General features: G+C 45.9%; 1 protein-coding gene across 4 annotated transcripts; it reads right to left on the bottom strand.

Annotated features, from left to right (window-relative positions):
• Window positions 1-51: 51 nt before the first annotated feature.
• Window positions 52-27,923, bottom strand: Cap1 (cyclase associated actin cytoskeleton regulatory protein 1). 4 transcript variants are annotated; one of them, XM_041651686.1, is made up of 13 exons: window positions 27,777-27,923; window positions 13,238-13,359; window positions 12,262-12,362; window positions 10,529-10,606; window positions 8,445-8,588; window positions 8,270-8,355; window positions 6,941-7,046; window positions 5,666-5,843; window positions 3,130-3,314; window positions 2,835-2,958; window positions 2,622-2,704; window positions 2,164-2,307; window positions 52-1,156 (listed from the first exon to the last, which is right to left on the bottom strand). In XM_041651686.1, the coding sequence occupies exons 2-13, from the start codon at window positions 13,347-13,349 to the stop codon at window positions 1,073-1,075; spliced, it is 1,425 nt and encodes a 474-aa protein (XP_041507620.1). In that variant the 5' UTR covers window positions 13,350-13,359; window positions 27,777-27,923; the 3' UTR covers window positions 52-1,072. The 4 variants fall into 4 exon arrangements, with proteins under 4 accessions (XP_041507620.1, XP_041507618.1, XP_041507617.1 ...); XM_041651684.1 differs by having other exon boundaries at window positions 13,238-13,362; window positions 27,758-27,919; XM_041651683.1 differs by having other exon boundaries at window positions 27,758-27,918.
• Between the last annotated feature and the right edge of the window lie 4 nt (window positions 27,924-27,927).

Genomic DNA, 27,927 nt, shown 5'->3' with positions numbered 1-27,927 from the left:
TGTCGTTTCCAGTGTTTTCACATCTCAGTACAGATGAGGTGAATAACTGAACAAGTTTGGTATTAACTTTATTCTATTTTCTGTATAACTTTAAGTACATAAAGGTTTATTTCCACAGGCCTCAGGAAACGGGCAGAAGTCACAGGACAATCTCTCTTCCCACCAAAAACAAAACAAAAAACGTTGCATATTTTGGTCAGTGTGTCCTAGAGGGAGAGCTGGGATTTACAATAGCAATGCTGTGCAAGATTCGTACGGAAATCAAGACCCAGACAACCTGCGGTGGAGGTCTCGCCCTGCTCAGGGGCCCGCAGTGAGGCGCTAAGCTGCCGAGCATGACGGGCATGGGCAGGGAAGAGGACCACCAGACTCCTTGGAATGGTGTGCTGCTTTGCTTTGCTTTTTAAGCTGGCCCCGTGAGAACCAAGGTGGTCATCCCAGAGGGAGAAAAAAAGGGTTGAGACTTTTTCCCTCAAAAATGGTACTGCTACTGCAGCTGAGAGCAGAAAGCCTGCTACTTTGTGGTTGAGGCTGACCCAGAATGGAATGCAGAATGAAGGAATGCTTTTAGGAAACAAGTCTGCTTAGAATGCTGAGTGGCAAGCCTTAGCCTTTGGTCCAGTGCAACCCTGGCCTCACTTCTCAACGATGAACAATTAGATTGGTTAGAACCTTACGGAGTCACACTGGCTCCTGCTGCCGCCATGCTGGCTGTTAGATTAGAACACATTCTGATCTGTTTGTTTCCAGGATGTTTCCCCCCAAGGATTGTTTGTTGGTAGAATGACCCCCAAAGCTGAAAGCTCCAGCCTGGGCCCGCAGCTCTTAAGCATGGACTATGGTGCAGCTGCGCTGGTGCGGAGCCATGCACCTTCCCGCCAGAGATCCACTGACCTGCTGTCCCGCCCATTCTCAGCCTGAGGTATATTCAGTGAAGGCAGGTAGCTGCGCTTCTCAGAGCAGAGAAGCAGTTTAAGAGCAGAAAGGTAGAGGAAATCTAGAAAAGAACCGTCTCCATACAGCTGTATCCCATGGTGTGAAAGGGGAGGGCGCAGGACCCGCGGACATTCGCTTATCCAGCGATCTCTGTCACTGTGGTGACCAACTTCTGCCCATTCCACAAGGTCTTGAACTGCTCAGGGACTGGAAACTCGTTCTGTAAAAAAGAGGTAACAAGTCGATGGAGGTAGAGATGGCTCAGTGGTTAAAAGCCCTGGCTGCTCTTGGAGACCTGGGTTTGATTCCCGGCACCCAAGGGTGGCTCCCAACAATCTGTAGTTCTGGTTCCGGGTGATCTGACACCCTCTTCTGACCTCAGGCACCAGTCACACATATGGTGCAACTACATAATACAGACAAAACACTCAGCCATAAAATAAATCCAAATAAATCCACAAATCAACAGACTCAGGAGGTAACATGTTGGAATCCTGCCTATAGAATGAGCTGGGCGGTTTCTGTTTCACACTTCACACTTCTGCCAACGCCCGGCTTCCACTTAACCTTGAGAGCTGTGTAGGTGGTGTGAGACAAACCTCACCAGCAGCCATGCTGCACTGTGCTGCCCACTCTCTGGTGATCTACGACCCTGACAGGCTTAGCCTTAGACACCAGCTTGATTGGGGGGGGGGGGCCCTCTGACTCTCAGTGAGCTGAGAAAGGCAGGAATGACCCTCCCCTTGGAGTCACTTCACAGAACTACCTGGCTTCTGTGTGCACTGTTTTGGATTTACCTACAGAATGCAAAATGTCCATCAAATAGCTTTCTCTAATTCCATAAGTCTTTGGTTTCAAGAGACAGTTTACTACGTAACCCAGGCTGGCCTCGAACTCAAATCTTCCTAGCTCAGCCTCCTGAATGTAGGGAATACATGTGTATACCAAGAGGCTCAGCTCGTTTCTTCCGGTTTTAATGTCAAGTTCCTCAGGGATATAACTTAATTGGTAGAGCGCTTGCCTAGCATGCAACAAAGCCCTGGGTTCAATCTTCAGCAGCAAAGAAACGGCCCTGTGCTATATCCCAGCATGTGGGAGGCAGAGGCGGGAGGATCACCAAAGAGCTCCAGGCCGGCCTGGAGTACAAGAGGCTGAGGAAGAGGCACAGAAAGAGAAAGAGAGAGAGAGAGAGAGAGAGAGAGAGAGAGAGAGAGAGAGAGGACTTACAAAATCTCCGCCTTCTGTAGGAATGAGGACGTTCATCTCAGAAGATTTGGCACTGACTATCTCACAGTCCAGGGAGTTCTTGCTCAGGTAAGCATGGCAGCCATCTGTTTTGTTAATGGAAATGGTTGGCACTTTTCCCATCACCTGTAGAGAAAACCAAGACAACTGAGTTCTAGCAGAGAAGGGTAGACTAAGCTGCGGAGAGAATGTTCACTGTTTTAAGTGATTGCACTATTTCACAAACACCCCCCCCCCACCCCCCAACAGCTACTAGAAATGGATGGGCCGGGCTAAGTCCTGGAAAGAGCTTCCTTAAAGAGCCGACTTCTGCCACATGCAAACCAGCTCAGCTTACAGACTTTGGAGAATCAGATTCCTGCCCAAGGAGCATCTGTGAGTCTGCTGTATCTATCAATTATCTATCAGGGACCAAAAGGAGGAGCCGAGATATCATTTACCTGAACTTTGACATCTCTACTATTGATTATCTCCACAATGCCCACCACGTCATCAAACACCAGGCCGAGCTTCTTGCAGTTATCTAGGAGAAGAAGCAGATCAACAGTGTAACTGCAAAGGACAGAGTGGAAGGACTTCCAAAGACGTGGAAATGACTCTAGCCCTCTGGGGCTCTAGGTCAGAACCTGCCTAGGGCAGCAAGAAGGACTCACCTACTGTAATGGAGTTAATTTTGCCCTTGATTTGCAATGTCGTGTTGACACACTTGTATATGTAAGCCACCTGTTTCAGCTCAGTGTCCTCAATCAACAGGTTGGAAACGTTCTCCTGGTTTTCCTATGAAGACACACCCCAGGATTCTTAGCACAAAGCACACATCCACAAAACCAACACCTCAGCCCAAACCTTTGTTCCTCGCTATAAGCCATCCCCTGCACATTTCAGCTGAATTCTGGGTAAAGCACCACTGCTCCGCCCCCTCCCCAGAGTCCAGCCCCTTTAACTCACCACTCGCCACTTCTTGCCTTCCAGTTCCAGCACAGCTGGCTCCTTCTTTGGGGCTGGTTTGGGGGAGGGGCTGGTTTGGGGTTTAGGTGCAGAGAAGGGTTTGGGGCCACTCCGAACTGGACCACTCTGAGCTTTCAGGGCAGGGTTCTTGTGAGTCTTCATGTCATCAGATACATGTTTCAGGGCTGTAAGAACACACAACAGCTACCTTGTTCCTAGTCTTCATACCAGAGCTGGGGCTGAGGCAATAAACAAGGCCTGCTATCACTAGTCCTTAGCAGAAACTTCAAGAACCCAAACTCGGGAGAGACCATCTTGCAAGCAGTTTTGGAGAAGTGCTTTTATGGTTTCTCTTGTCCTCTTGGTTATATGGTTTTATTAAAAAGCAAAACAAAGACAGCTGTGTGTGTCAAAGGTGAGGAAGGAACAAGAATATGCAAATATATAAAAACAATCTAGAAAGGTATGTGTCAAGTACATACACATAGAATATGTATGTATGTCATAATAAAAAGAGGAAATTATGTCACAGTGAAGAAAATCTAGGAAAAAAGCCTCCTATATAGCAACCCCTCCTAATCAAGTGTGGGCATTTTGGTGTTTTTTTTCTTTTTCTTTTTGTTTTTTTGAGACAGTTTCTCTGTGGCTTTGGAATCTGTCCTGGAACTAGCTCATGTAGACCAGGCTGGCCACGAACTCAGAGATCGGCCTGCCTCTGCCTCCTGAGTGCTGAGATTAAAGGTGCCACCACCGCCCATTGGGCATTTTGTTACTATGCATTAATTACACATAATAAAAGGTTACACTGTCTAGGACTTACCACAGGGCAGGGAACCCTGACTGCTCTTTGGACTGGAGAGGGAGGGGGAAAGGAGTGGGGGGAGGGGGAGAAGAGTGGGAGGAGGGGGAGAAGGGTGGGAGGAGGGGGAGGGAAATGGGAGGCTGGGAGGAGGTGGAAACTTGTTTTTTTTTTCTCATTTTCTCAATAAAAAAAACAGTGATTAAAAAAAAAAGTTACACTGTGAGGTTTTCATACATGTATAAATATGTTTTGATCATATTCACCCCATTACCTTCTGCTGTCCCCCTCCACTCCTGCTGCTCCCTTCCTTCCCCACAAGCCCCTTCTACTTTCACGTCCCTATGTGTGACACATGAGCTTCATCAGGCTTGCTTACAGGAGCATGGGGAAGAGTTTATTTATCTATCAGCTCTTTTCTGTGATCTAGTCTTTTTCTACTCATACTGTTGTATTTGGTTACAGCCATACAAATTGTTAATATTCAATTTAAAAAAAAAACAACTCATTTTTTTAACTTTTTTTTTTCTTTTGGTAAGCAGGCTGGCAAAAGTATGCTAACTACATAAACCAAAAGTGAGTGCCAGTTTTAGCTCTACCACTGCTTGTGGTTCTAATATATTCACTTTTTGAGGTAGAAGCTGTTTTGTGAGTACCTTACAGCTGGTGGGAGGACCGTGCAATCTACCTTCCTCAGCGGAGCTGGATCTATGCATCCCCATAGCTGTTCCAAGAGGTAGTAGTTACATACTAGATTGTTTGCTCCTTAAACATTACACGGTTCCTTTGGTGGAAAAAGTGTAACATGGCTGCAGTCTGCAATCAAGAGGCCACACCTCAGTTAACAGCATTTCCCCTAATGCTGTGTTTCCCTAACCACATCACTAGTGGCTTCTATAAATAACAGTCTATGACTGTTTCATATATTGTTACGGTACATTCTTAGTCAAGGGTTGTACAATTTAGAATTCCACCAGCTAGGTAGAGAAGTGTTCACTTTCTCTGTAACAGTAGTCCTTTGTATGCGAATTTCCCATGAGGCAAGTATAGATCCTCTGAGATGTTAGCATCCCGAAACAATGACTTCAGAGACCATGCAGTACTTACCATGTGGCGCAGGCTCCGGGAAACCTGCTAGCGCTGAGCTGGCTAAGAAGGTGCCCTGGACATGCTTGCTGCTCATGCTGCCCAGTGACTCACTGTCATTACCCATGTTGAATTTCTACTCTTTAAAATTAAGTATTCACTTTTGCATTTATTAGAGGGAGGGAGAGGGAGTCAGAGGACAACTCCCAGGAGTCAGATCTCTTCTTCCACCAAGCGGGTCTCAGGGGTCACACGCAATCCATCAGTCAGGCTTGGGGGTGAGCTCTGTTACCCACTGAGCTAGCTGGTCTTTCATTAAGAATGATTCTTGTGGGCAGGAGGGACTCATGCACTGTGTGCCTGTGAGGGTGAGCAGACAACCTGACACTTCTCTTCACTTTGTGGGCTCCAGGGACTGACTACCAGGCTTGTGCTGCAAGCACCTCTACCTACTGAGCCACCTCACTGGCCCTTCAATCACAACTCAATTCAAGTTTGATATCCCTTTGGGTAACTTGAAGGCAAGTGGCACCCCAAATGAATGTTCCCACATGCAAGCCAGAGTTCTGATTTAGAATAGCTGTTGTGTCTGGTTGGTGGAGTCTAATCCAAACAATTTGCTTTAACAACTGCTCCTGCCAAAATACTCACCATGTGTGATGCTCTCCCCCTGATTAATCTGTGCAAACAGCGCTGAGCGGGAAGCAGAGTCGTCGGAGCTGGAACTGGTAGGGACTGGAGGAGGAGGTGGGCCTGGTGGGGGTGGAGGGGGACCTGATCCAACGGAGGGTCCGGATGGCAATCCACTTAGTTCTTTTGCCACAGGCCCCTGAATAGGAAGTGCAGGGAATACAGTCATCCTTCTTTATTTGTTGTGCTCTGGGTATTTATTATAGCATTCAGCTTAGTAATTTATAATAGAGGTCTGTCTTGGTACTTTTGAAATTTAATTTATTTTTAAATTACTTTTTGGTTTTATTATTTTATGTACATGGGTATCTTGCCTCATGCATATCTGTGTACCACATGTGTGCCTGGTGCTCAGGGAGGACAGAGAGGGTGTTGGAATTATAGACAAAGTTGCCCTATGGGCTTAGAGAATCAAAACCAGGATCAGCCAGTGCTGTTTACTGCTGGGCCATCTATCCAGCCCCATCTCTCCATTTTTTTTTTTTTTTGTTTTTGTTTTTATTTTTCGAGACAGGGTTTCTCTGTGGTTTTGGAGCCTGTCCTGGAACTAGCTCTTGTAGACCAGGCTGGTCTCGAACTCACAGAGATCTGCCTGCCTCTGCCTCCCGAGTGCTGGGATTAAAGGTATGCGCCACCACTGCCCGGCTTTCCATTTTCTTTTTTTTAATAGATTCTGACTGGCTGTGATATGGGCTGATACACTTATTTACACATTTTTTTTTCTTTTCTGAGACAAGATCTCGTGTATCCCAGACTGTCCTTGAAGTTACTATGTAGCAGAGGCATAGCCTTGAAATCCTGATCCTCAGATCTCTATCCCCTGGGATAACACATGTGTGAAGTACTCTACCGACTCCCAGAGCCTTGCATTTGTAGTGTCTGTGAGTCTGTGTGTGTGCGCATGCACTCACATGTGCATGCAAGGGAGCAGATGCACCTTTATTATCTGTATGTTTTAATTCCTTGAAAGCTAGGATAGCATGACTCTTTCATCTGTATCTGTCCTCCAGCACCAGCCATTGTCCCTGATCAGTATTTAGCATCCAGGCCTGGGGATGGACTTCAGCTGGATGCTTGCCTGGTGTACATTAAATACTGGGTTCAAACCCCAGCACTCTTTAAAAGCTGTCGTGGTGGGATGTACCTGCCATCTTAGCACTTGGCAAGGGGAAACATGAGGATCAGAAGTTCAAAGGTTATCCTGGAGAGAAAGAGAAAGGAAGAGAACTAACTAACCGTCTTGCTCCAGGCCAGGCTAGTGGTGTGGAACTCCTTGATATAAGCCTGCAGTTCTGTCCATATACTCAAGTAAGCTTTGACCCAGTCAACATGCTTCTTATCCCTGGGGAAATTGAAAAAAAAATTCAGAGAATGATAATAACTCCAGACCCCTCCCATCCATGAGTTCACATCTTCCTGCTGGGGCATTTCTTAGGCTCTGCTCAATGGCAGCTTCCCTTTCAACAATAATAGTTTTGTTTTTAATTATTTTATGTGTATGAATGTTCTGCCTATATCTTTGTATATATACCACGTGTGTGCCTGATGCCAGAGGAGGCCAGCATAGGGTGTTGGATTCCCTGACTGGAGATCTGGATGGTTATGAGCCTCCAGGTGGGTGTTGGGAATCAAAGCAAGAGTCCTCCCCAAAAGCAGTTGGTGTTCACAACTGCTGAGCCATCTCTTTAGCCTCTTATCAATGATGTTTATCTTAAAACAAAACAAAACAAACAAAAAAACTGGGCATAGTGAGCACACCTTAATCCCAGCACTTGGGAGGTAGAGGAAGTGGATTTTTTAATTCAATGCCAGCCTGATCTACAGATCAAGTTCCAGGAGAGCCAGGGTTACAAAGAAAAATGCTGTCTCGAAACAAAACAAAACAAAAGAACCAAAATCAAACCTTACTCTCTTATTCTAACTAGAATAAACTCCAGGAGAACAGGGACAGTGGGTTTATTTCTATCTTTGGCAGCAGTGTTTAATCAGTGTTTTTTTAGGACCAGAAATGTGTTTCTAAAAATATATCATAGGCAGAACCTAGTAGCAAAGTGGTAAAGGCAGACATTTGTGCAGGGAGTCACAGTGGAGCCAAGATTACTCAAGTATTGCCATGGAATTGAAGGACTGCATGAGCCCAGTGCCTTCTGTCAAAATGTGCTCCCAGCTGGGCGGTGGTGGCGCACACCTTTAACCCCAGCACTCCGGAGGCAGAGGCAGGCGGATCTCTGTGAGTTCGAGACCAGCCTGGTCTACAGAGCTAGTTCCAGGACAGGCTCCAAAGCCACAGAGAAACCCTGTCTCGAAAAACCAGAAAAAAAAAAAAAGAGGGGCAACTCAAAAGGCATTAATCCATGTTATCTCCAACACAACCCCTAAAACTAAAACTAAAGACTAGAAGCTGAAGCGTGTCTGCATTCAGGGCGGAAAAGAAATGAAGGCCCCTGCCTGCAAATGTACTTTCTATGAGCTGGGATCCACCTAGCTTCCCACAGAACAGCCCTGAAGTGGGAGAGCCAGCTCGGAAGCCCTCCACAGGAGCCACCAGGGCAGAGGCAGACTCACACATCTTTGTACTCCTTGAGGACGCGGTTTGTGTAAAACATGGCAGCATCAGTCATCTCTTTCACAAAGGGGCCGGGCTTTGCAGCCTGCAGAGAAAGAAGCAGTCGGTGACCCCGGTGACCAAGAGCCCCGGCAGCTGTAACTCCTTGCCCTTAGTCGCTCCTTCCCCTCTTACCAGAGCCACCCAGCCCAGGGCCTGGATGCTTTCACTGACAGCTGACAAGTGATTGAAAAACTTGCTGCCTCGGTTCTTCTCCCGGAAGGTTATAACTTCTTGGATCTGCTCCGAGATGGGTGCCAACAAATCAGAAAGCTTATTCTAGGAGAGATGAGGAAAGACTGTGGTTAGTATTTCTATAAGAGCTGTGTGTGCTCATCGACTCTTGATTCTGAAGGTAAGCTCTCTCCCTCTTTATAGAGACTCTTCTACGTAGCCTAGACTCCAGATACTCCTGCCTGGAATTATAACCATGTGCCAAAATACCAGATGATGCAAGAATTTGTTACGGTCTACAACGAGCACAGAGCTAGGCTTCGTAGCCCTCCTGCCTTCCTGCCTTGAGTCATATCGCTAAGACATTGCTCACACCCTTCCTCTGCATAAAGTTTCAACTCCTCAGGAGGGACTTTGTGCTCAGGATCCATATTCTCTACCAGGAAAGCCCACCATTCCGGCCACTTGTCTCTTCTGACCCGCTAAAAGAAGATGCCACTTTATTTTTTCTTTTTACTAATGTTCTCTTTTTCCACCTATGCAAATGCTTCACGTGCAGCCACTGCAAGTGTCGATATCATGTGTCCCTATAAGCAATCTTGGCACCTTACCATACACAGCACTGCAAACTGTCACTGGACCCATGAATGTTCTTCCTTTCCTTTGTTTCTCTGTGGGACAGGGTCTTATGCAGCCCAGGCTACTCTTTACGTAACAAAGGATGTCCTTAAACTCCTCCTGATCTTCTGTCTCTACCTCCCAAATGCTAGAATTAACAATGTAATACCAAGCCTGCTGCAAATATGCTTTCCTTTTTCTGTGGCTTTGTCTGGGTTCTCCTTTGTCCTCAAGGCACCCCGCGCCACAGAGCAGCTGCTGAATAGAGATCTGGTGTCAAATGCTGTCAGTGATGCTGCCTCTCCAAGCTGCTTAGCAAAATGGATGAACCTCATGTTTCCATTTTTTGATCCTCCCTTCAAAACTAAGTTTCCTAAACACGTCAGTTCTCAGCTCCTACATGCACACAGCCTAACAGAAGCCTGAGAACGTCTTCTCTTCAGGACCAGTCAGTAAATATCTGTTCCCAGAAAACTTCACTTCCAGCCGGGCAGTAGTGACCCAGGCCCTTTAATTCCAGCACTTAGAGGCAGAGGCAGGCAGATCTCTTGTGAGTTTGATTCAGCCTGGTCTGCAGATCGAGTTCCAGGACAGCCGGGCCTGTTTCACAGAGAAACCCTGTCTCAAACAAAACCAAAAAAAAAAAAAAAAAGGAAACAAAAGAAACTTCTTTCCATTCATGGGGAGCAGGTCAGATTGCCTTGCAACCTGTGGCTTTGCTAACCCTTGTCTAAAACATTACAATCGTCTAAAACATTATAATCGTCTAAAACATTACAATCATCTTGGCTGCTTTATTTATTTAAGAAAGTATGAGCTTGGAGAAGACTTAGATAAGATACTCGTCACTGAAGACAGACATTTAAATTACCCTGCATTATTTTCACATCACTTAGGCATAGCATGGATCAAGCGTTTTACTCTAGCTTTCAGCAAGGTTTGTTTATAAGCTTCTATGACTAGGAAAGCCTAGGACAGAAGAATCTTTCCTTCTGAGAAGACCCTCATTTCTCTAACTTGACTTTCCACATCTGGTAGCACAAAATGCTGAAGTAAATGTCAAGTTAAAGGGAGACTCTGAAAGCAGTAAAGGAGAAAGGGAGAAAGCAGTAAAGAAAGTTCCAGAGGCTTGGGTGCCCCACCACAGCCTTGCCCACCCATCATAAAACCAGAACCACCTCTGTTTGCTGACAGAAGCAGCAACGTCCCAGGGGCAACTCAAGTTATGAACAAAATGGCAGAAAACAAAAGTCAGCAGGGACCGGTAACTACCCAAGGCACCTCCCCTCGAGGGCGCTCGATGCGGAATGACTGGGTATTACTACAAGTATGATAGGTCTATTAGAGCATGTTGTGACAGCCGCTTGGAGGTTTCTCAGTTTGCCTTGAGCCCTAGAACAAACTAAACCACCTTGTAATGAACTTACACCGGCTGGCTGCTGGCACTGAGAAGCTGTAACCAGGAGAGCTCGCTCCAACTTCAGGCCTGTGTGGACCATCTCTGCCTGCAGGAGAAAACAATCAGCTATCCATGACACATGACAACTGGAGAGGTCCTGCTAAGTATAACTTCCACGTCCACAGGCTCTGGCAGTATCCAAGCCTAGCATGCTGTCTGCCTTGTGGATTCTAGAGTTCAGGGACAGATACCAGAATCAGTTTACTACTGTTCTTGTTGGAACTGTCAAGGTCAGATCGCCAGGGCTAGAAATGAGGATAATCACGACAGCTTAGGTGAAGGCAGGTCAGTGAGTTCATATGAGGTGCTTTGGGGTTTGTTTGGTGAGGAGCTTGGCACAGAACCCAGGGCCTGTGAGTGCTAGGCAAATGCTCTACCACCGAGCTAATAATATCCCAGGCCCATGAAAATGTGTTTAAATTTATTTTTATTTTTATCCATGTGTCTCTGTATGCATACACTTCCTTGTGTACAGATCCCAATGTAGGCCACAAGAAGGCGGCAGACCCCCTGGACTGGAGCCGTAAGTGGCTGTGAACCACCTGATGTGGAGGCTGGGGAGAGAACTCGAGCCATCTGCAAGAGCAGCAGCATCTCTCCAGCTCCTTACTTTAATTTTGATGTTTTGAGATGGGGTCTTACTTTCTAGCCTACCTAAGGAAACCTAAAGACTGTGGCATCCTCCTGCCTTAGTCTCCCAAGACTAGGATGACAGGCAGGAGCTACTACATACATCTGGATCTGTACTTTCAAAGATAAAAATGACATATGTTTTGAAATTTTATTCAAGGGGCTGGAGAGGACTCAGCAGTTAAGAGCTGCAGCTGTTCTTCCAAGAGACCGACCCACAGTTAATTCCTAGAACCCACCGGGGCTCACACCATCCCTTACCCCCACTTCCAGGGGATCTGATGCCTTCTTCTAGACCACGGGCACCATGCACGCAAGGGGTATACAGACATGCATGCAGGCAAAACACCTGGATGCATTAAAAAAAAAAAAAAAACTTAATTTCTTAAGTTCTTTCCCAAATGTTACAGAACTGTCCAAAGCTCCACAGAGCTGAGAGTTCTATACACTGCCAACAGCTAGTGTACAAGGGGCTCAGGGCCAGCTAGAAAGGTCCTCATATGGTTACTGTTCCCAGATGATCATTCAGTGCCCCAGCAGAAAGGTGCTGGCCCCAGAGAAGCGGAACGTATATGTGAGTGTGGGATGTATATGTGCTGGTGGTGGTGACAATGAGGGAGGCAGCGCATGAAGGAGCGTGGGAGGACAGGCATCTGCCACTGCCTACTCTGGTTCTCACAGGGGACTATAAGTGTGAAAGTAACCCATATTAGCATTAGCTAATAACTATCAAGCATGGCTTCATAAGTGCTAAATCAGGATAATGAGCCTTTTGAGTAAGCCACCCCCCGCTTGGTTATATAACATGAAGATAACACTACAAATGCGTTCTTCACCACAAAGATGAACACGGCTCTATTTATGAACAAATAAGCTTTCTCATAAAAGAAACACACAGACTATGTAATAAAAACAGGAGCCTAGAAAAATGAAATCGTTTCTGTGCCCAGACCAAAGAAGGTAGAAGAAAAGGAGTCAGGAGGCTCCAGAGGGCTCGTAAGCCAAGGGTGAAGAAGTGAGGAAAGACGCCAGTCCTTACACAGGAAGGAAAAGAAAGGCCCGCATCCTTACGTGTTTCTGCACGTCTCCCCCAATCTCCTTACTCATCTTCAAGTACTCTGCCACGGGATTGGCAAGCAGCGAGTCAAAGGCTTGCACATATGGAACGGCTCCTGGGGAGGCAGACACACAACAGGAACCATCAGTCACGCAACAGAAGGCTTAAAAACTTCCGTGGGTGGTGTGTGCTGGCACGTATGTGGACATCAGAGGACAACTTCAGGTCTCTGTCCTTGCCATCTGCTTTGACACAGCAACCCTTCTTGCTCAGGACTGCACACACCTGGCTGACAAGCCCATGAGCTCCCAAGGAGGCAAGTTCCTGTCTCTGCTGCCCATCTCAACACGGAGTCCTGGGATCACAGACACATGCCCTTGTGGCCAGCACTAAGTGGGGTCTGAGGATCTGAACTCGGGTTCTGAAGCTTGTTTGGTAAGCATTTAACCTGCTGAGCTATCTCCCCAGACCGGAGATGGTTCTTGAAAGGGGAAAGTCAAGGAGACACAGTGCAGAAAAAACTAGAGCAGCAGTCGGGCAGCAGAGCTCTGTCTCTGCCGCCATCACTAACAGCCTCTGTGACATCCTTCCTCTCTAGGCTAATGCTCTTCATCTATGAAGTGAAAAGAAACATAATGACCCCCCTCACCCCCGGATTCCTTCAGCTCCAGCGCTCTGTGTCTGTTACTGTATCGGCAAAGGGTTAATCGGCTAAATCATTTAGAAATAAGAAACTTTAATATCATTTATCATTTGACAGAATGACTAAAGTCATTCTGCTAAAGGACAGGAACATTACACAAGCAGGAAGTTCTTGTGTTAAAACTACTTAACCACAGACCTCCCTGTGCCAAGTCACTTCCTTCCTGATCTGTTCACAGGAGATGAACTACCTACGTTAAGTCAGGGAGGTGGGCTCTAAAGAAGAGAGTTCACCAGGACAGAAACTGAGGCAGGGACAACACAAGCACCCCGACGGGTCTGGCTTACCTTTTGAAGAGCTGTCTCCGTAGCCACAGTGCATGTCCGAGGAGTGGGACACTGCCTCCAGGCGGCCCACTGCCCTCTCCAATCTTTCTACAAGATTTTGCATGTCGGCCATAATGTTCCACCTGCTGGAACAGATCAGATGTTATGTGCTATTTTAATATTATACCCACATGGGGTGAGAAGGATGCCAGTTCTGCGGAACAGGATAATTTAGTAATAAAATACAGTGGGAAAGTCATCTAGAAAATTTGCAAAACTAAGCAGACTTCATTACGTAAGAAAACAACTCAGGAAAAAGTGTCCACTAATGCAAATCTTATTCAAATACTTATTGAGTACTTAGCATATACTAACAAATATTTGTGTGGAAATTTAGAATTTACAAAGTATGGTCATACAAATTTTCTCAGGTTAAGCCACCCCTACAACTATCTGGGATAATAACAATACTCCTTTGGGGTGGGGGAAGCCCAGGTCTTCAATGCTAGGCAAGCACTCTCCCACTTAGTCATACCCCCAACCCATTACTGAATTCTTATCTACTGAAATTTAGTTTTGAGCGACAGTCAATGACATGTCTCCAGTCACTGATCACCACAGAAGCCAACATTCAGATCTCCTGCTATATGTTTGTACCCCAACCCCAACTTTCTGCTGTCTGCAGTGGGACGTCATAGACCAAGATAAATAGCATCCTTGCTGACTTGAAGGTTGAGAGAGGGTATTTAACGTATACACTAACAACTACCCAGCGAATGGGAAAAGCTGAAGATGACAAAAGCTGCAGACAGGGTGGCATGGGGTTTCGGAGAAGGGCGAATGCATCAGCTGGGAGATCAGATGAGGCTATCATGAAGCTGCCATCTGAGCCAGGCTCCAAAGAGAATGGGTAGGGTCTAGATATGCAGCCAGGAAGAAGAGGACAGACCTGACGGTTTGTTATAGACTTGTCCCTTCCTGAACCAGCCTTGTTCACTGTCTAAGACCGTAAAGAAGGAGAAAGTTGCTGATCTAATTGGACTCTTACTCTACTCTCCCATCCAGATCACTCACTCCCTGGCAGGTTAGGCTGGAGGTGTGCAGTCCTTCTTTATGAACCATACACACTGTGCAACCACAGAGGGACAAGGGCCCCGACTACACACCCACGTGTGAAGTATTTCCTATCTGCACCATACAAGGTAACTGTGAGTGCAGAATTTCAGCTAAAGCCTTGACTTAAATTCCGATTAATCAAAACATTAAGTAGTTCAAATAAATGAAGCTGACCCGACTCAGTGACTCCCACAACAATTGTGATTCTTCCACAAAATCAGAGTTGGCACACCAGGTATCTCCCTCTTCCACACTGGTCTCCCTGTGCAGGCGATAAGCAGCTCACCAGACAATACAGCCCCTGTCTGTTCTGTTTACAGGTCCTGTCTCTCTGGACCCAGGCACTTGTTACCAAACGTTATTTAAGAGTGTGAGAAATCAACGCAGCCTTTCCGTTTCCTGACCTGAAGAAGCGGATAAACCTCTAGATCTAACCCTACTTACAAGCAGAGACCGGGGACAGCAGACACTCGCTCTCCCTCACGTTAGCAAAAGCATCAAGCAATAGCCATCCTGCTTCCCTGCTCCATTCTGGGCAGGGCACTCACATATGATCCACACTATAAATCTAGGGGAAGAAACTAAATCCCGAAGCTCTCATCCATGCACAGCACTCAACTGTACAATGTGCTCTGTCACACACAAAGGCAACCAGTGAGGCCAGCGCTAACACAGAAAACGCAATACAAACTGCGTAGGACTGTACGTGCTACCACAGCTCTGAAAACTAGTATCATTTTATTTTAAGATTGGTTTTTATTTTACATGAATGGGTGTTTTGCTTACAAGTACATTATGTATGTAGATGGCCTTCAGAGGCTACAACAGGGGGTCAGATCTCCTAGAACTGAAGTTACAGATAGCTGTGAGCTGCTATGTGGGTGGATAATTGAACCCAGGTCCTCAGGAAGAGCAGCCAGTGCTCTTAACCACTGAGCCATCTCTCCAGCCCTGAACACTCATTTTAAAAGTTCAATAATAACTCTTTAGGAGCTAGAAAGATGCTCCATGGTTAAAAGTGTGTACTTCTCTTTCACAGGACCTGAGTTCTGTTGCTAGCACCACTTCAGACAGCTCCTAACTCCCTGGAATTCCAACTCCAGAGGATCCAGTGACTTCCGGCCCCTGGGACACATACACAAATACACATAATTAAAGAAAAAAAGAAATCATTTTTCCTCCAACTCCCAAGTTGCTAAAGATGACTCTAAACTCCAGGTCCTCCTGCCTGCACCTCCCACATGCTAAGATTACAGGCATGAACCACCTACCTGGCTAAGGCTACTATTTATAGCGAATCTCTTCCCACTAACCAAACATGGAACCCCAGGGCTTCGGGGTTGTTTCTGTTTGTTTTGTGGGAATAGGGTGAGATCTGACATGCTATGGGAAGGAATGTCCAGAAGCAAAAGGACTGAAAGACAAACCAAATGATACAACTCTCTCTTCCCAAGAGCTCAGATTACAGGTGAGCCACCACTTCCGGCAAGACACACTTCTCACCCTATACACCCCTTCAGGGTGGCCATGTCCACTTGTCCCCCGCCTTCAACTGCTGCCACTGTAGAAGCACACCCAACCCCCTCGCAAGCACCATCCGTTAAAACTTCAGAGCAGCACATCCAAGTCAGGCCATCCTTCTGGGACTCAGAGTTAACTCAGAGCCACCTTCCACTTAGACATCTATACCTGACTGTCCCTAAGGCACCTCAAACTGAAATACAACCCCTCATCTTCCCAGCAATCCCTGTCCACACTGTCTCACTGATCCTGCACTGCCCGGTCAGTGTGCACTGCCCAGCAGTCACATAACTGCCCAAGCTGTAACCTGGAAACCGTCAGCTTCATGAAATATTGTCTGAAATAAACACATTACAGCCTCTATTTTGTATATCTCAAGAACAGATGGATGTCCCTTGCCTTCATCCTGACTAGAAGAAACCTCTGAGGCGTTCCGTGACTGCTGCCGTAACCTCCTAGCTAGTCTCCCTGGAATTCAGCACCACGCACGTCCCCCATCTCACAGGCTCATGTCATCAGGACCTATTTTTTATTTTGTGTAGATGTGTGTGGATATGGGGGGAGGGGGGTGCAGAAGAATTTTCGGGTGTTGATTCTCTCCTTCTAGGTAGGAGGTTTCGAGGCAGGGTCTCTCAGTGTTTCTTGCAGTTGCATCATGTATGTGATCTTTGGTTGACTCTCTTGCCTCCGCCTCCCACCCTGCTGTAAGAATGCCTAGATTACAAATGTGAGCTCTAGCATCCAGCATCTGTTTTTTTTTTTCCAATATGGGTTCCAGGAGTCAAACTCAAGCAACAGGTTTGAGCAGAGTGAGCGTTTACTCACGAACTATTGCCCTGACCCATAAAACTAACATGTTTTTATTTGATCCCATTTAGCTTTGCCCTCAGCATCAGGCTGAAGTCCAAAGAGCCTTTCCCTAAGCGAGCCTTTCATTCATTCTCACCTGTGCTCACCTGGTTTCAGCTCACTCCACCTAGCTCAACCACACTACAGCAACCAGGACTTTCTTGCATTTCTATAAAAAGCCATGTCTTCTTTCACTTATTGGCCTGGTTGCACTTTGCCCTATCTCAGGAACTCTTATTGTCCTTTAAGACTCAGGTAAGATATCACCTACCTAAAAGAGCGTGTCCACGTATGTACTTTCATGATACTGCGCACTTATCTCTGCCACCACACAGAGGTTTAAAACCATTTCTTCTTTGTGTGTGTGTGTGTATTTGGTTTTTCGAGACAGGGTTTCTCTGTACCCTTTGGAGCCTGTCCTGGGACAGCTCTTATAGACCAGGCTGGCCTCAAGCTCACAGTGATCTGCCTGCCTCTGCCTCCCGAGTACTGGGATTAAAGGCGAGGGCCACCATCGCCCGGCTTTAAAAATATTTTTAAGTGTTTATTTAGTTATTTATTACATATATACCGTTCTGCCTGTATGCCAGAAGCAAGCACCAGATCTCATTATGGCGTGCGCCACCACCGCCTTGGCTTTAAAAATATTTTTAAGTGTTTATTTAGTTATTTATTACATATATACCGTTCTGCCTGTATGCCAGAAGCAAGCACCAGATCTCATTATGAATGGTTGTGAGTCACCATGTGGTTGCTGGGAACTGAACTCAGGACCTCTGGAAGAGCAGTCAGGCTCTTAATCTCTGAGCCATCTCTCCAGTCCCCTAAAATCATTTCTTTTTTGTTTTTGGTTTTCGAGACAGGGTTTCTCTGTGGCTTTGTCCCGGAACTAGCTCTTGTAGACCAGGCTGGCCTCGAACTCCCAGAGATCCGCCTGCCTCTGCCTCCCGAGTGCTGGGATTAAAGGCGTGCGCCACCACCGCCCGGCCTAAAATCATTTCTTAATAACCAAACGCAGGAGCTGATGAGATGGCTCACCAAATAAGGGCACTTGCCACCAAGCCTAATGCCCTGAGTTAGATCCCCAGAACTCACATAAAGGGGAAAAAACACTCCTGCAAGTTGTCCTTTAATCCCCATGCTTCTGCACAGATGGACAGGGACACACACAGACAGACATATGGACAAATGGACGAGCACACACAACAGCTAGCTAGATGGATGGATGAATAAAAGAAACAAAGATATGGACTGACAGACGGATGGACAAACACAAGAAAGAAAGAAAGAAAGAAAGAAAGAGAAAGAGAGAGAGAAAGAAAGAAAAGAAAAGAGAGAGAAAGGAACCAGCAGGCAGTTGTCACCATGGGGCTGGGATCATAGCTTGACTTTGGATCCAGCATTAGAAAAAGACAGGAGCTAAAAATACAGCAGGCTATCCAAAAGCAGACCTCTGGATAGATGAACAATTTGAGTGGCACCCTACCTACTAATATCTAAACACAGGCCTGGCCTCTCTCCTTTCTTCATCTCTGTGGGGAAGTGGTTTTCTCCTTCTTATCATTCTTTGCTTGTTTTTACAAAACCTCACAAAAAATAATGTTCACCTAAAAATAAGTCCTGCCTTTTCAGGCACAAACCATATTTATATAGAGATATCCTAAAAGTAAGTACCAGTTAAAAGTGAAATAATTTCTTATTTAGAATATGTAATTTTAGGACCAGGAAGACAGCACAGAAGGTAAAAGTACCTGCCACCAAGCCTGACAGCCTGAGCTCAATACCCAGGACCCACAAGTCAGAAAAAGAACCAACACCCACACCATGAATAGTTTCCTTCAATTAAAAATTTGTATGGGGGGGGGGGGGCTGGAGAGATGGCTCAGTGGTTAAGAGCATTGCCTGCTCTTCCAAAGGTCCTGAGTTCAACTCCCGGCAACCACGTGGTGGCTCACAACCATCTGGAATGAGGTCTGGTGCCCTCTTCTGGCCTGCAGACATACACACAGACAGAATATTGTATACATAATAAATGAATAAATATTAAAATAAATAAATAAATAAAATAAAAAATTTGTATGGGGCTGGAGAGATGGCTCAGTGGTTAAGAGCATTGCCTTGCCTTCCAAAGGTCCTAAGTTCAATTCCCAGCAACCATATGGTGGCTCACAACCATCTGTAATGAGGTCTGGTGCCCTCTTCTGGCCTGTAGACATATACACAGACAGAATATTGTATACATAATAAATAAATATTTAAAAATTTGTATGTTCATGTGTGTGTTTTCCCTGCATGTATGTCTGTGTACATGTATACCTGGTGCCCCAAAAAGCCTAAAGAGGGGGGGCTGGAGAGATGGCTCAGAGGTTAAGAGCATTGCCTGCTCTTCCAAAGGTCCTGAGTTCAATTCCCAGTAACCACATGGTGGCTCATAACCATCTGTAATGGGGTCTGGTTCCCTCTTCTGGTCTGAAGGCATACACACAGGCAGAATATTGTATACATAATAAATAAATAAATAATTTGAAAAAAAAAGCCTAAAGAGGGCATCAGATCCCCTAGGACTTGAGTTATAGACAGTTATGCGCTGCTATGTGAGTTCTGGGAGCCAAACCCAGGTCCTCTGGAAGAGCGGCTAGTGTCCTTAAGCACTGAGCCATCTCTCTAGTCCCCTAAATTTGGTTTTTTTTGGGAGGGGCATAGGAATAAATTGAGCCATCTCTCCAAGCCTACTTTCAAGCCCATTTATTTTTTTAAGGGATCTATATGAGGCTAGCCTGATCTAAGTTCCAGGCCAGCAAGGGCTACATAATGAGACTTTTTCTTAAAAATAATAAAATTAAAAATGAATCCTTTTAAAAAGTGATAGAAATAGGCTATTTAAAAAAAAACAAAAGGCTAGAATGCATAGGGTATGGCATATGGAAATAAGGCTGCTAAGCAAGCTAGGTCAGATATCCAGGGAAAGTCAGATAGTGTCTGGCTTGATATAATAATGAAATGAAAAAAGATAAAAGAAAGAAAAGTATTTCTAGGTACTATGTGGTAAACGGAACAGGATTTGAATGAAAGAGAAAAAAACAGAGTTCGTAAGATTATTCATCTTTTAGCTGTTCAGGAAAAAAAAGGTTAATACAAAAAGATTTCTTTTTTTTTCCTTCTTTCTTTTTTCAAGACAGGGTCTTATGTGGTGTTGGTTGACCTGGAACTCACTATGTAGACCAAACTGGCCTCAAACTCACAGAGATCCACCTGCCTCTGCCTGGAGTGCTGGGATTAAAGACGTGCCAACATGCCCAACTCATCATAAATGATGTTTCAATGGAAAAAAAAAAAAACCCTACAGTAATTGGTGCCTGGGCATTCAAACTAAATGAAAACCATCAATTAGCCTACAAACTTTAGGCAACTGGATAACTAGCACCTAAATTAAGGACTGGGATATTCTTCTTTAAGGTTAAAATAGTTTCCCTGCCCCAAAGGGAAAGCTTTCATAGAATCAGCGCCTCTTGATTAAAAGTCACTGTAGAAATCACCTTGGATGCCAGAACAGTCTTTTCAATGTTCTTAGCAATTAGCTGGGCAGCCTCTGACCAAGCACCTTCAGTGATGGAGAGCCTAGACTTCTGGGACAGCCATTCTATTTAACAGCTCAAAGTATTCCTTATATGGAGGCAAACTTGCCTCCCTGCAGTTCCCACCCACTGCTCTCAGCTCTGCCCTTGGAGGGCACACTGACAAGAGGAACCAGACAGAGAACAAGGGTGACCGTGGGCCTGACTGAAGGCACAACAGCGTTCAGAGGAGGGAGAGAAAGGCAGTCTAGAGTTACAGGTATGGGGGGCTCAGAATGTTGAGGCTAAGGCAGTAGCAGGTTCTATCCGGTTCTAGTGAGAGCCAGAAGATGATGTTCATTTTGGATGTACGGAGTCTGAAGAGAAGACGAAGCTTCTGAATAAAAATGTCGGGTAAGTATTTAGAAAGAGGGCCTGGGAAAGGATCAAGGCTGGAGATAATGTTTACAAGTCACTGGCAAGAAGAACTTCATGACATCACCATGCAGAGCAGAAGGAAAGGATGAGCCTGATTCTCCAGCAATTTCTTTTGTGGCCTGAAACCAAGAAAAACTAGAAATGGCTAGAGATTCTTGCAGAAGTTGCATTTTTTTCCTCATTCTGCATTTTGTAGTACTGGGGACAGAAGCCACGCCTGGCCTCGTACAGGCTACACAAATACTGCCGCTGAGCTTCGTGTGAAAACTCTCAACCTCTTCATCCCAACAACTTCTTGCTGCTCATTAACTCATACAGAAGGCAACAGGCTGGGCTACTCCAGCAGCTCTGGTCACAACTCCAGAGCCAGGCCTAAGAAATGGTTTCTACTTTGTCCCGTGGGAGTTCTAAGTCATCAACTCAAATAAAACGGAAATGAAAGCAACCGTCCAGTCAGCCTCTATTCCTAATAACCCAGCTGTCCTTGGACTTTCCTCTGTATGCCTGCTGAGACTTCATCTTAAGAAAGGAACTATCGCCGGGCGATGGTGGCGCACGCCTTTAATCCCAGGCAAAGGCAGGCGGATCTCTGTGAGTTCGAGACCAGCCTGGTCTACAGAGCTAGTTCCAGGACAGGCTCCAAAGCCACAGAGAAACCCTGTCTCGAAAAACCAAAAAAAAAAAAAAAAGAAAGGAACTATCGCGATGCAGTGGAAGTGGCCGCACCAAGAGGTTCTCTCAGGGTTACCTATTTATTTATGTACCCATGGACAGTGACTGCGCCTGAGGTTCCTGGTTATGGGGAGCAGCTGAACACACTGAGGAGAAAAACAAATAAAGATTTACAGTGGCTATCACATTACGGTGAGGGACTTTTCAGCAAATTCTCCTTTTTTTCCAAAACTTTAAAAAAAAATATCACTTTTTAGAATGAAAAAAAGAGGGAAAACTTATTGCCGGGCGGTGGTGGCGCACGCCTTTAATCCCAGCACTCGGAAGGCAGAGGCAGGAAGATCTCTGTGAGTTCGAGCCCAGCCTGGTCTACACAAGAGCTAGTTCCAGGACAGGCACCAGAGCTACAGAGAAACCCTGTCTCGAAAAACCAAAAGAGAGAGAGAGAACATCTTTAATCCCAGCACCAGGAAGCAGGGCAGGCCGATATCTGAGTTTGAGGCCAGCTGGTCTACAGAGTGAGACACTGTTTCAAAAAGGGGTTAAGGGATGAGGGAGAACACTATCTCTCAGGACATCTTTTTCAAGCTACCACAAAGTTATATTATTTTCTTTTATCCCTAACAATACAGAAATCCTTAGGACTAGACTCTAGACATGCTAATAGGAGATACCTACCTACAGGCTGGTGTGCTGGTTGATTTTATGTCAACCTGACACAAGCTAAAGCCATCTAAGGAGGATTTCAATTAAGAAAAATGCCTCCATAAGATCCATCGTGATTGATGAAGGAGTGTTCAACCCATGGTGGGGGGTACCATCCCTGGGCTGGTGGTCCTGGGTTCTCTAAGAGAGCAGACTGAGCAAGCCATGGTAAGCAAGCAAGTAAGCAGCACCCCTCAATGACCTCCATTCATTCCCAGCTCCTGTCATTGGAATTCCTGTCCTGACTTCCTTCAATGATAGACTATGATCTGGAAGTATGAAACAGAATAAACCCTTTCCTCTCAAACTTGCTTTCTGGTCATGGAGTTTTGTTGCAGCAATAGAAGCCCTGACTAAGCCAGCTGACTTAACCCAGAAACCAAAGAATCGACTCTGCAAAGTAAAGATGTCATCTAAATCTAACCGAAATGAGGAGCCACTGTTCTTCCCTAAGATTTTGGTTTCACTGATGATACCAATGACATTTAGTGCCCAAGTCACTGCCACCTGAGGATTAGATTAAAAGAGAAAAGAAAGGCCTATCTTCTAGGGAGGGAAGGGATCCAACCCAATATCAGGGCTTGTCTCCTATTCCCTTCTGCCATGGTCCTCTGAGACTCCACGAGTGTTAGGTGAAACGGGTAATATCGCCGAGAGCTGCGGTCAGACTGGGGAACCAGCTGTTTCAGTGTTTGGGGCTAACAGACAACTCTGTGTGGCTATGGGGCCCCCTTGCCCTCACCCTGAGAAGAGTATTATGAACATTCAGCAGGCCCTTGTTACCTCCTTGTTTATACTGCACAGCGAACAACCACACTGCTGATTTCTGCCTGGATGGTTGCTTTAATAGAACAGCATTCCCTGTTCACAAATATAAAGATAGATTCAAAGATGAAATCCATCCTTAGCCATGATTCAGCTACAACGAGAGATATGAGAAGATCTGCGATTCTAAGTCTCTAATTAACTTAAATATAGGAATTGTAACGGCCTCTGGAGGAAAAAGAACGGAAACACTCTCCCCCCAAAAAAGAACCTCAAACAAAAATAGCAAGGCTGCTTATTCCTTCCATTAAACATTTCAACTATTTTCCAGCCAAATGGAAAAGTTTGGCACATGTCTGGTAATAGAAGGCAAACAAAGCTGCACTGTAGCAGAGTAATATTTTCAGAGCTTTGGCTGTTTTTTTTTAATTGGGCTTATATAATGGTATATCAAGAAGAAATAATTTCATGGTGAGTGCTGAAGTTATACTAATTTAAAAACAGAAGAACTACAAGCCTATCAGCTCTATAATCCCCATCCTCTAGACCAAGCAGGCTAGCAGTATGAACATGAACAAAGCAGTTTACATTAGCCATGGCACTGGGAGAGGCAAACCTGCTAACCTGCAGGTAAGTAACGCAAACTTTGCTGCTAGCACCTGCCAATCATTGGCCTTTCTCTATGAAAAGATGCAACTGGGGTGCTGGAGAGATGGCTCAGCAGTTATGAGCACTTGCTGCTCTCAGAAAGGACCCTGAGGTTGCCAGCCCTACATCAGGCAGCTCACAACTGTTCGTAACCAGCTCCAGGGGATCCAGTGCTGCCTTCTGGCCTCTACAAGCAGCAAGAGTGTGATTTACATACATCACTTGGGCACACATCCACATAAAATAAATAAATGTTAAAAAAAAAAAGTAATAACTGAAACAGAGGGATGCCCTGGAGGGTGGTAAGTTCTTTGAAGACAACCAAGGACTTTCTTGAAAGCACAATAACTTTCCGGTGCCTCAATGAAAACAAGTGATTCCTTCGTTCCAGAGTACGAAATGCTTATAATGTGCTCAATGCAGCTACAGAGCCTCCTCAGATCCCTAAGCGGAGGAAAGAAGCCCCTGAAGAAAGCACAGCTATGCTGTCTATTACACTTATGTATTGTGTGGGTGCGCACATGCTACAGTGCATGTGTTGAGGTCAGAGGACAGCTTGCAGGAGTCGGTTCTCTCCCACCACGTGAGTCCCAGGAATACACCTCAGGTGGCCGTGCTTAGCAGTAAGGGCCTTTGCATCATGAGCCACCTCACCAGCGCCTACGGAGTTGTCTTCAGCAGTTCTCCACCAGGAGAAATTCTTTCCTCCATAGAACATTTAGCAAAGTCTGAAGACATTTTTGGTTGTCACAATTGAGGAAGTGCTACCAGCATGCAATTGATAGAAGCCAAGGGTGCTGCCAAAACATCTTTATAGGACGGCCCCGAGTGTCAACTGTGCCAAGGCTGAAAAAAACTGTTCTAATATAAGAAGCATAAGGGAGTACAAATGACTCACATAAAATGCTAATCTGCGTTAGAAAGTCAAGTGTGCATATTAATTTAGGTAAGTGTCTGAGTGGGGCGGCTACAGCTCAGTGGTAGACAAGCAAGCGCAAGGCCCAGACTAATACCCAGCACTTCCAAAACACAACACAACATGGCACAGCACAAGACAACTCTTAAGAGTCTAGTCGTGGAGACACCATAAATTGGAAAAGGAATTTAGACTTGATTCTTTAGGATGTGAAGTTTTCAATAATAACGCGAATAATGGACAGAGGCTAAAAAAACTATTCGTTTTAAAGAATTTTCAAAGACTCACTCTGGTGCAGAAAGTGGAATGGCAGGAACAGAAGACAGGCTAGTGGTAGATAAACTGATGATGGTATCTAAAGGAATATCACAACCACTGGGTAAGATAAAGTATATGGCCCTCAGATTTCAAACCTTGGCATTAAATTTCAAACCAAAGGGTTTAACTTCCAGTAATACTCTGTATTTGCTTTTCTAAGCACAATGAATCTTGTCTCACAGAAAACTGAAATGAAGAAGTCATAACTTTAAAGGCTCAGTCTCTGTTTTTTTTTTTTTGTTTGTTTGTTTGTTTTTTGTTCCTCAAAACAGGGTTTCTCTGTAGCTTTGGAGCCTGTCCTGGAACTAGCTCTTGTAGTCCAGGCTGGCCTCAAACTCACAGAGATCCCTCTGCCTCTGCCTCCCTCCTGAGTGCTGGGATTAAAGGTATGCGCCAAATACCAGCACTCAGGAGGCAGAGGCAGGCGGATCTCTGTGAGTTCGAGATCAGCCTGGTCTACAGAGCTAGTTCCAGGACAGGCTCCAAAGCCACAGAGAAACCCTATCTCGAAAAGCCAAAAAAATAAAATAAAATAAAATAAAGGTGTGCGCCACCACCGCCCAGTTTTTTTTTTTTTTAATCAACTAAAAGTTGCATGCACTACCAAGAACATGAATGAAGAGGTCCCAGTCAGGATGGAAACATTTCAAACACTGCCTCCTCAGAGCTGGATGCCCTAAGGGAGTCTACAGCGCTAGCTACCTCTTGGCCTGAAGGCTAGGTGATACTTTAAAGTATTTTATTGCTTCCATTTTTATTAAACTTCTCTGAGTCATCAGTTATACTCAGGTGATCTCTGAAGTATTTCTGGAAGACTAGGAAATACTTTACTACAGAAAGCTCTTCTAGCTGACCCACCCAACCAGCAAACTGACAGCCACAAACTAAAACCCAAACCCATTCGGATTGGACACTGAAAGCCCCTAACAACCTGGCAGATCCCCCAGCCCCAGTTTCTGCCCAACTCCAGGTCTGAGTACTTGTCTAAGCAGTACAGACCAGCCCCGCTGCTGCCCCGCTGCGGCCCCCACACCTGAACTCCTGCAGGGTGCTCTGCCTGGACCACCATATGAGATGTTTTGGCCTGGCTGGCTGAACTACAAATACCTGGGAGGCTCCGGATTTTGTTCTGCTTGGTCACTCCACAACTTCAGTCCTCCTTTCTTCGAGCCTTTTACATTCCTTGTCTGAATGGTACCACCCGGTTCCTTAGGCCAGAATACCAACAATTTCTAGACTACAACTACTTCTTCACGCCTAGAAATAACAAGCCTCCAGTTCTCTGGATTCCAGCCTTGATATCTGCCCCTGGCTGGTCTTCAGCTCGTGACTCTCCTGCCTCAAACTGCAGGTGCTGACATTACAGACGTGCACCACTACATATGGCTGAGACTCCAGTTTGAAACTGCTCAAACACAACCCCTCCTGGCCATTTCCATTTCCCCTCTCTAGTTCAAGTCCTGACATGGCAGCATCTTTTACATATTGGTCTAAGCAGTGTCTGGTCCCTTCCCATTCTGCCAAGTGAGAAAACCCTTCAAACCCCTCATAGCCTCCAGGCTAAAATCCAGTTCTTTAGCATGCTTCCAAGAGCCTCCAGAACGTGACCAGCACCTCTCATTCTCTCCAAAGTAACAATGGAACTGAGCAAGGCTGACTGGTCACTGTCTTCCACAGGCTCAGGTCTCTATGTCCCATAGAGTACCCATAGTACTCTTTGCCTCAAGATGTGTTTTCTACGTTCTTTATATGCCTAAGGAAATCCTGAAAGACTTAAGTCCTCCATTTCTGCCTAGAAGTGTGGCTCGGATATTTCTCCTCTATGCTCTCAGCAACTCTGTGCTCACACAGTACACACACTCAGCTATCCTTGATTTGTTGGCCCCTTCCCATGCTGTAAACTCCACAAGTGTATTCCTAGCTACAAAGGCTAAGTGCCTCAACTAATGTGTTTCACACATAGTAAGGTCCAATAAATTCTTAGCGAATGATGAATGTGCCGTCTGGCCTCACCCTGGAGCTTCCCTTCAAGGGGAACAGTACAAAGAGCTACAGCGGGCAGTTCTGATACTAACCTCTGTCTAAAATATCCTCAGCCCCATCTCATCTTCCACAGTGTTTCTGACTCTCCTGCTGCGTCCTTCCACAGCTCCCTCAACACATCTATAACTACTTCTTAACCGGCTTTGCCCTGCTAACTCCACGGGGGCAAGGACTAGACTTTCCAAAGCTGTATTGGACCAAACTTCCGCATTGCTGACACAGAATAAACACAATTTTGTTATCTGTTGAATTTAGTCCTGTGAAGAGATCAAACACCTCCACGTGAAAGACGAGCGAAACCAGGCATTAAAAAAAGTTAAATAAGGAATCCTACGGCTACAGGCACCGGACGACTGAGCCAGACCCAACCTGAACCATCTGACTTCGGATCCAGAAGTAGACAGCACCTCCCATAAAGTTAAGCTTGGCTTCCTATTAATAGCGGCAGTCTAAGAGCAAGGGGAGCTCTCTGAAAGTAAACGCAGGGCTTACTATTTTAAACAGGCATTCCAAAAATTTACTTATTTATTTTTTAGTTCCACAAAGCAGGTAGCCTTCAACCTGCAGCTGCCCAGATCGAAAGACTACCCCAAGTTAGAGCGGTTCCAAAGAAATGAACGTAGAAAGGACCCGAAACTGGAAATCTCTCTAAATTCAGATTCTTTTCTTCTCCGAGATCAATTTACCCATCCGTGCAATGGGAATGAGACCCGATCAGAATGAAATGCTAAGGTCTCGCAGAGTCCAGCCTCAGCGGAGGCTGTAGGCAGTGCTGCGAAATCGAGAGGAAAGTGGCTTCCTCGGGATCTCCCGGCTCATTCTGATACCCCGGCCCCACCTCAAGAGACCGCACCCAGGAACCCGAGATCGCCGAAGAACCACGGTCCCCTCTACAGGGCTCCCCATACACAAGTAGGCTAACAAGGCCATTACCAACACCAGGAAAGGGTGGGCTCCAAAGACCACCCCAATCCTTATCCAAACACCAACCCTCACCTTAAGAGTTCCGCCTCACCTCCGGACTGCGATCAGCCGCTCTCCACTTCCGGCAAGAACCGCCCAGCGGTCTTCGCGCGACCCACTTCCGGGCCCTCACTGGGCGCGGCACCCCCACCGGAAATGAAGCACCGGCTGAAACGCTAGCCCGGGAGAGAGGAAGAAGTTTG

The sequence above is a fragment of the Microtus oregoni genome, unplaced genomic scaffold (assembly GCF_018167655.1).
Source record: "Microtus oregoni isolate MIOR12 unplaced genomic scaffold, Mior012 000005F_ref0000423, whole genome shotgun sequence".
Classification (NCBI taxonomy): domain Eukaryota; kingdom Metazoa; phylum Chordata; class Mammalia; order Rodentia; family Cricetidae; genus Microtus; species Microtus oregoni.
This window is presented reverse-complemented; position numbering and strand designations above follow the sequence as displayed.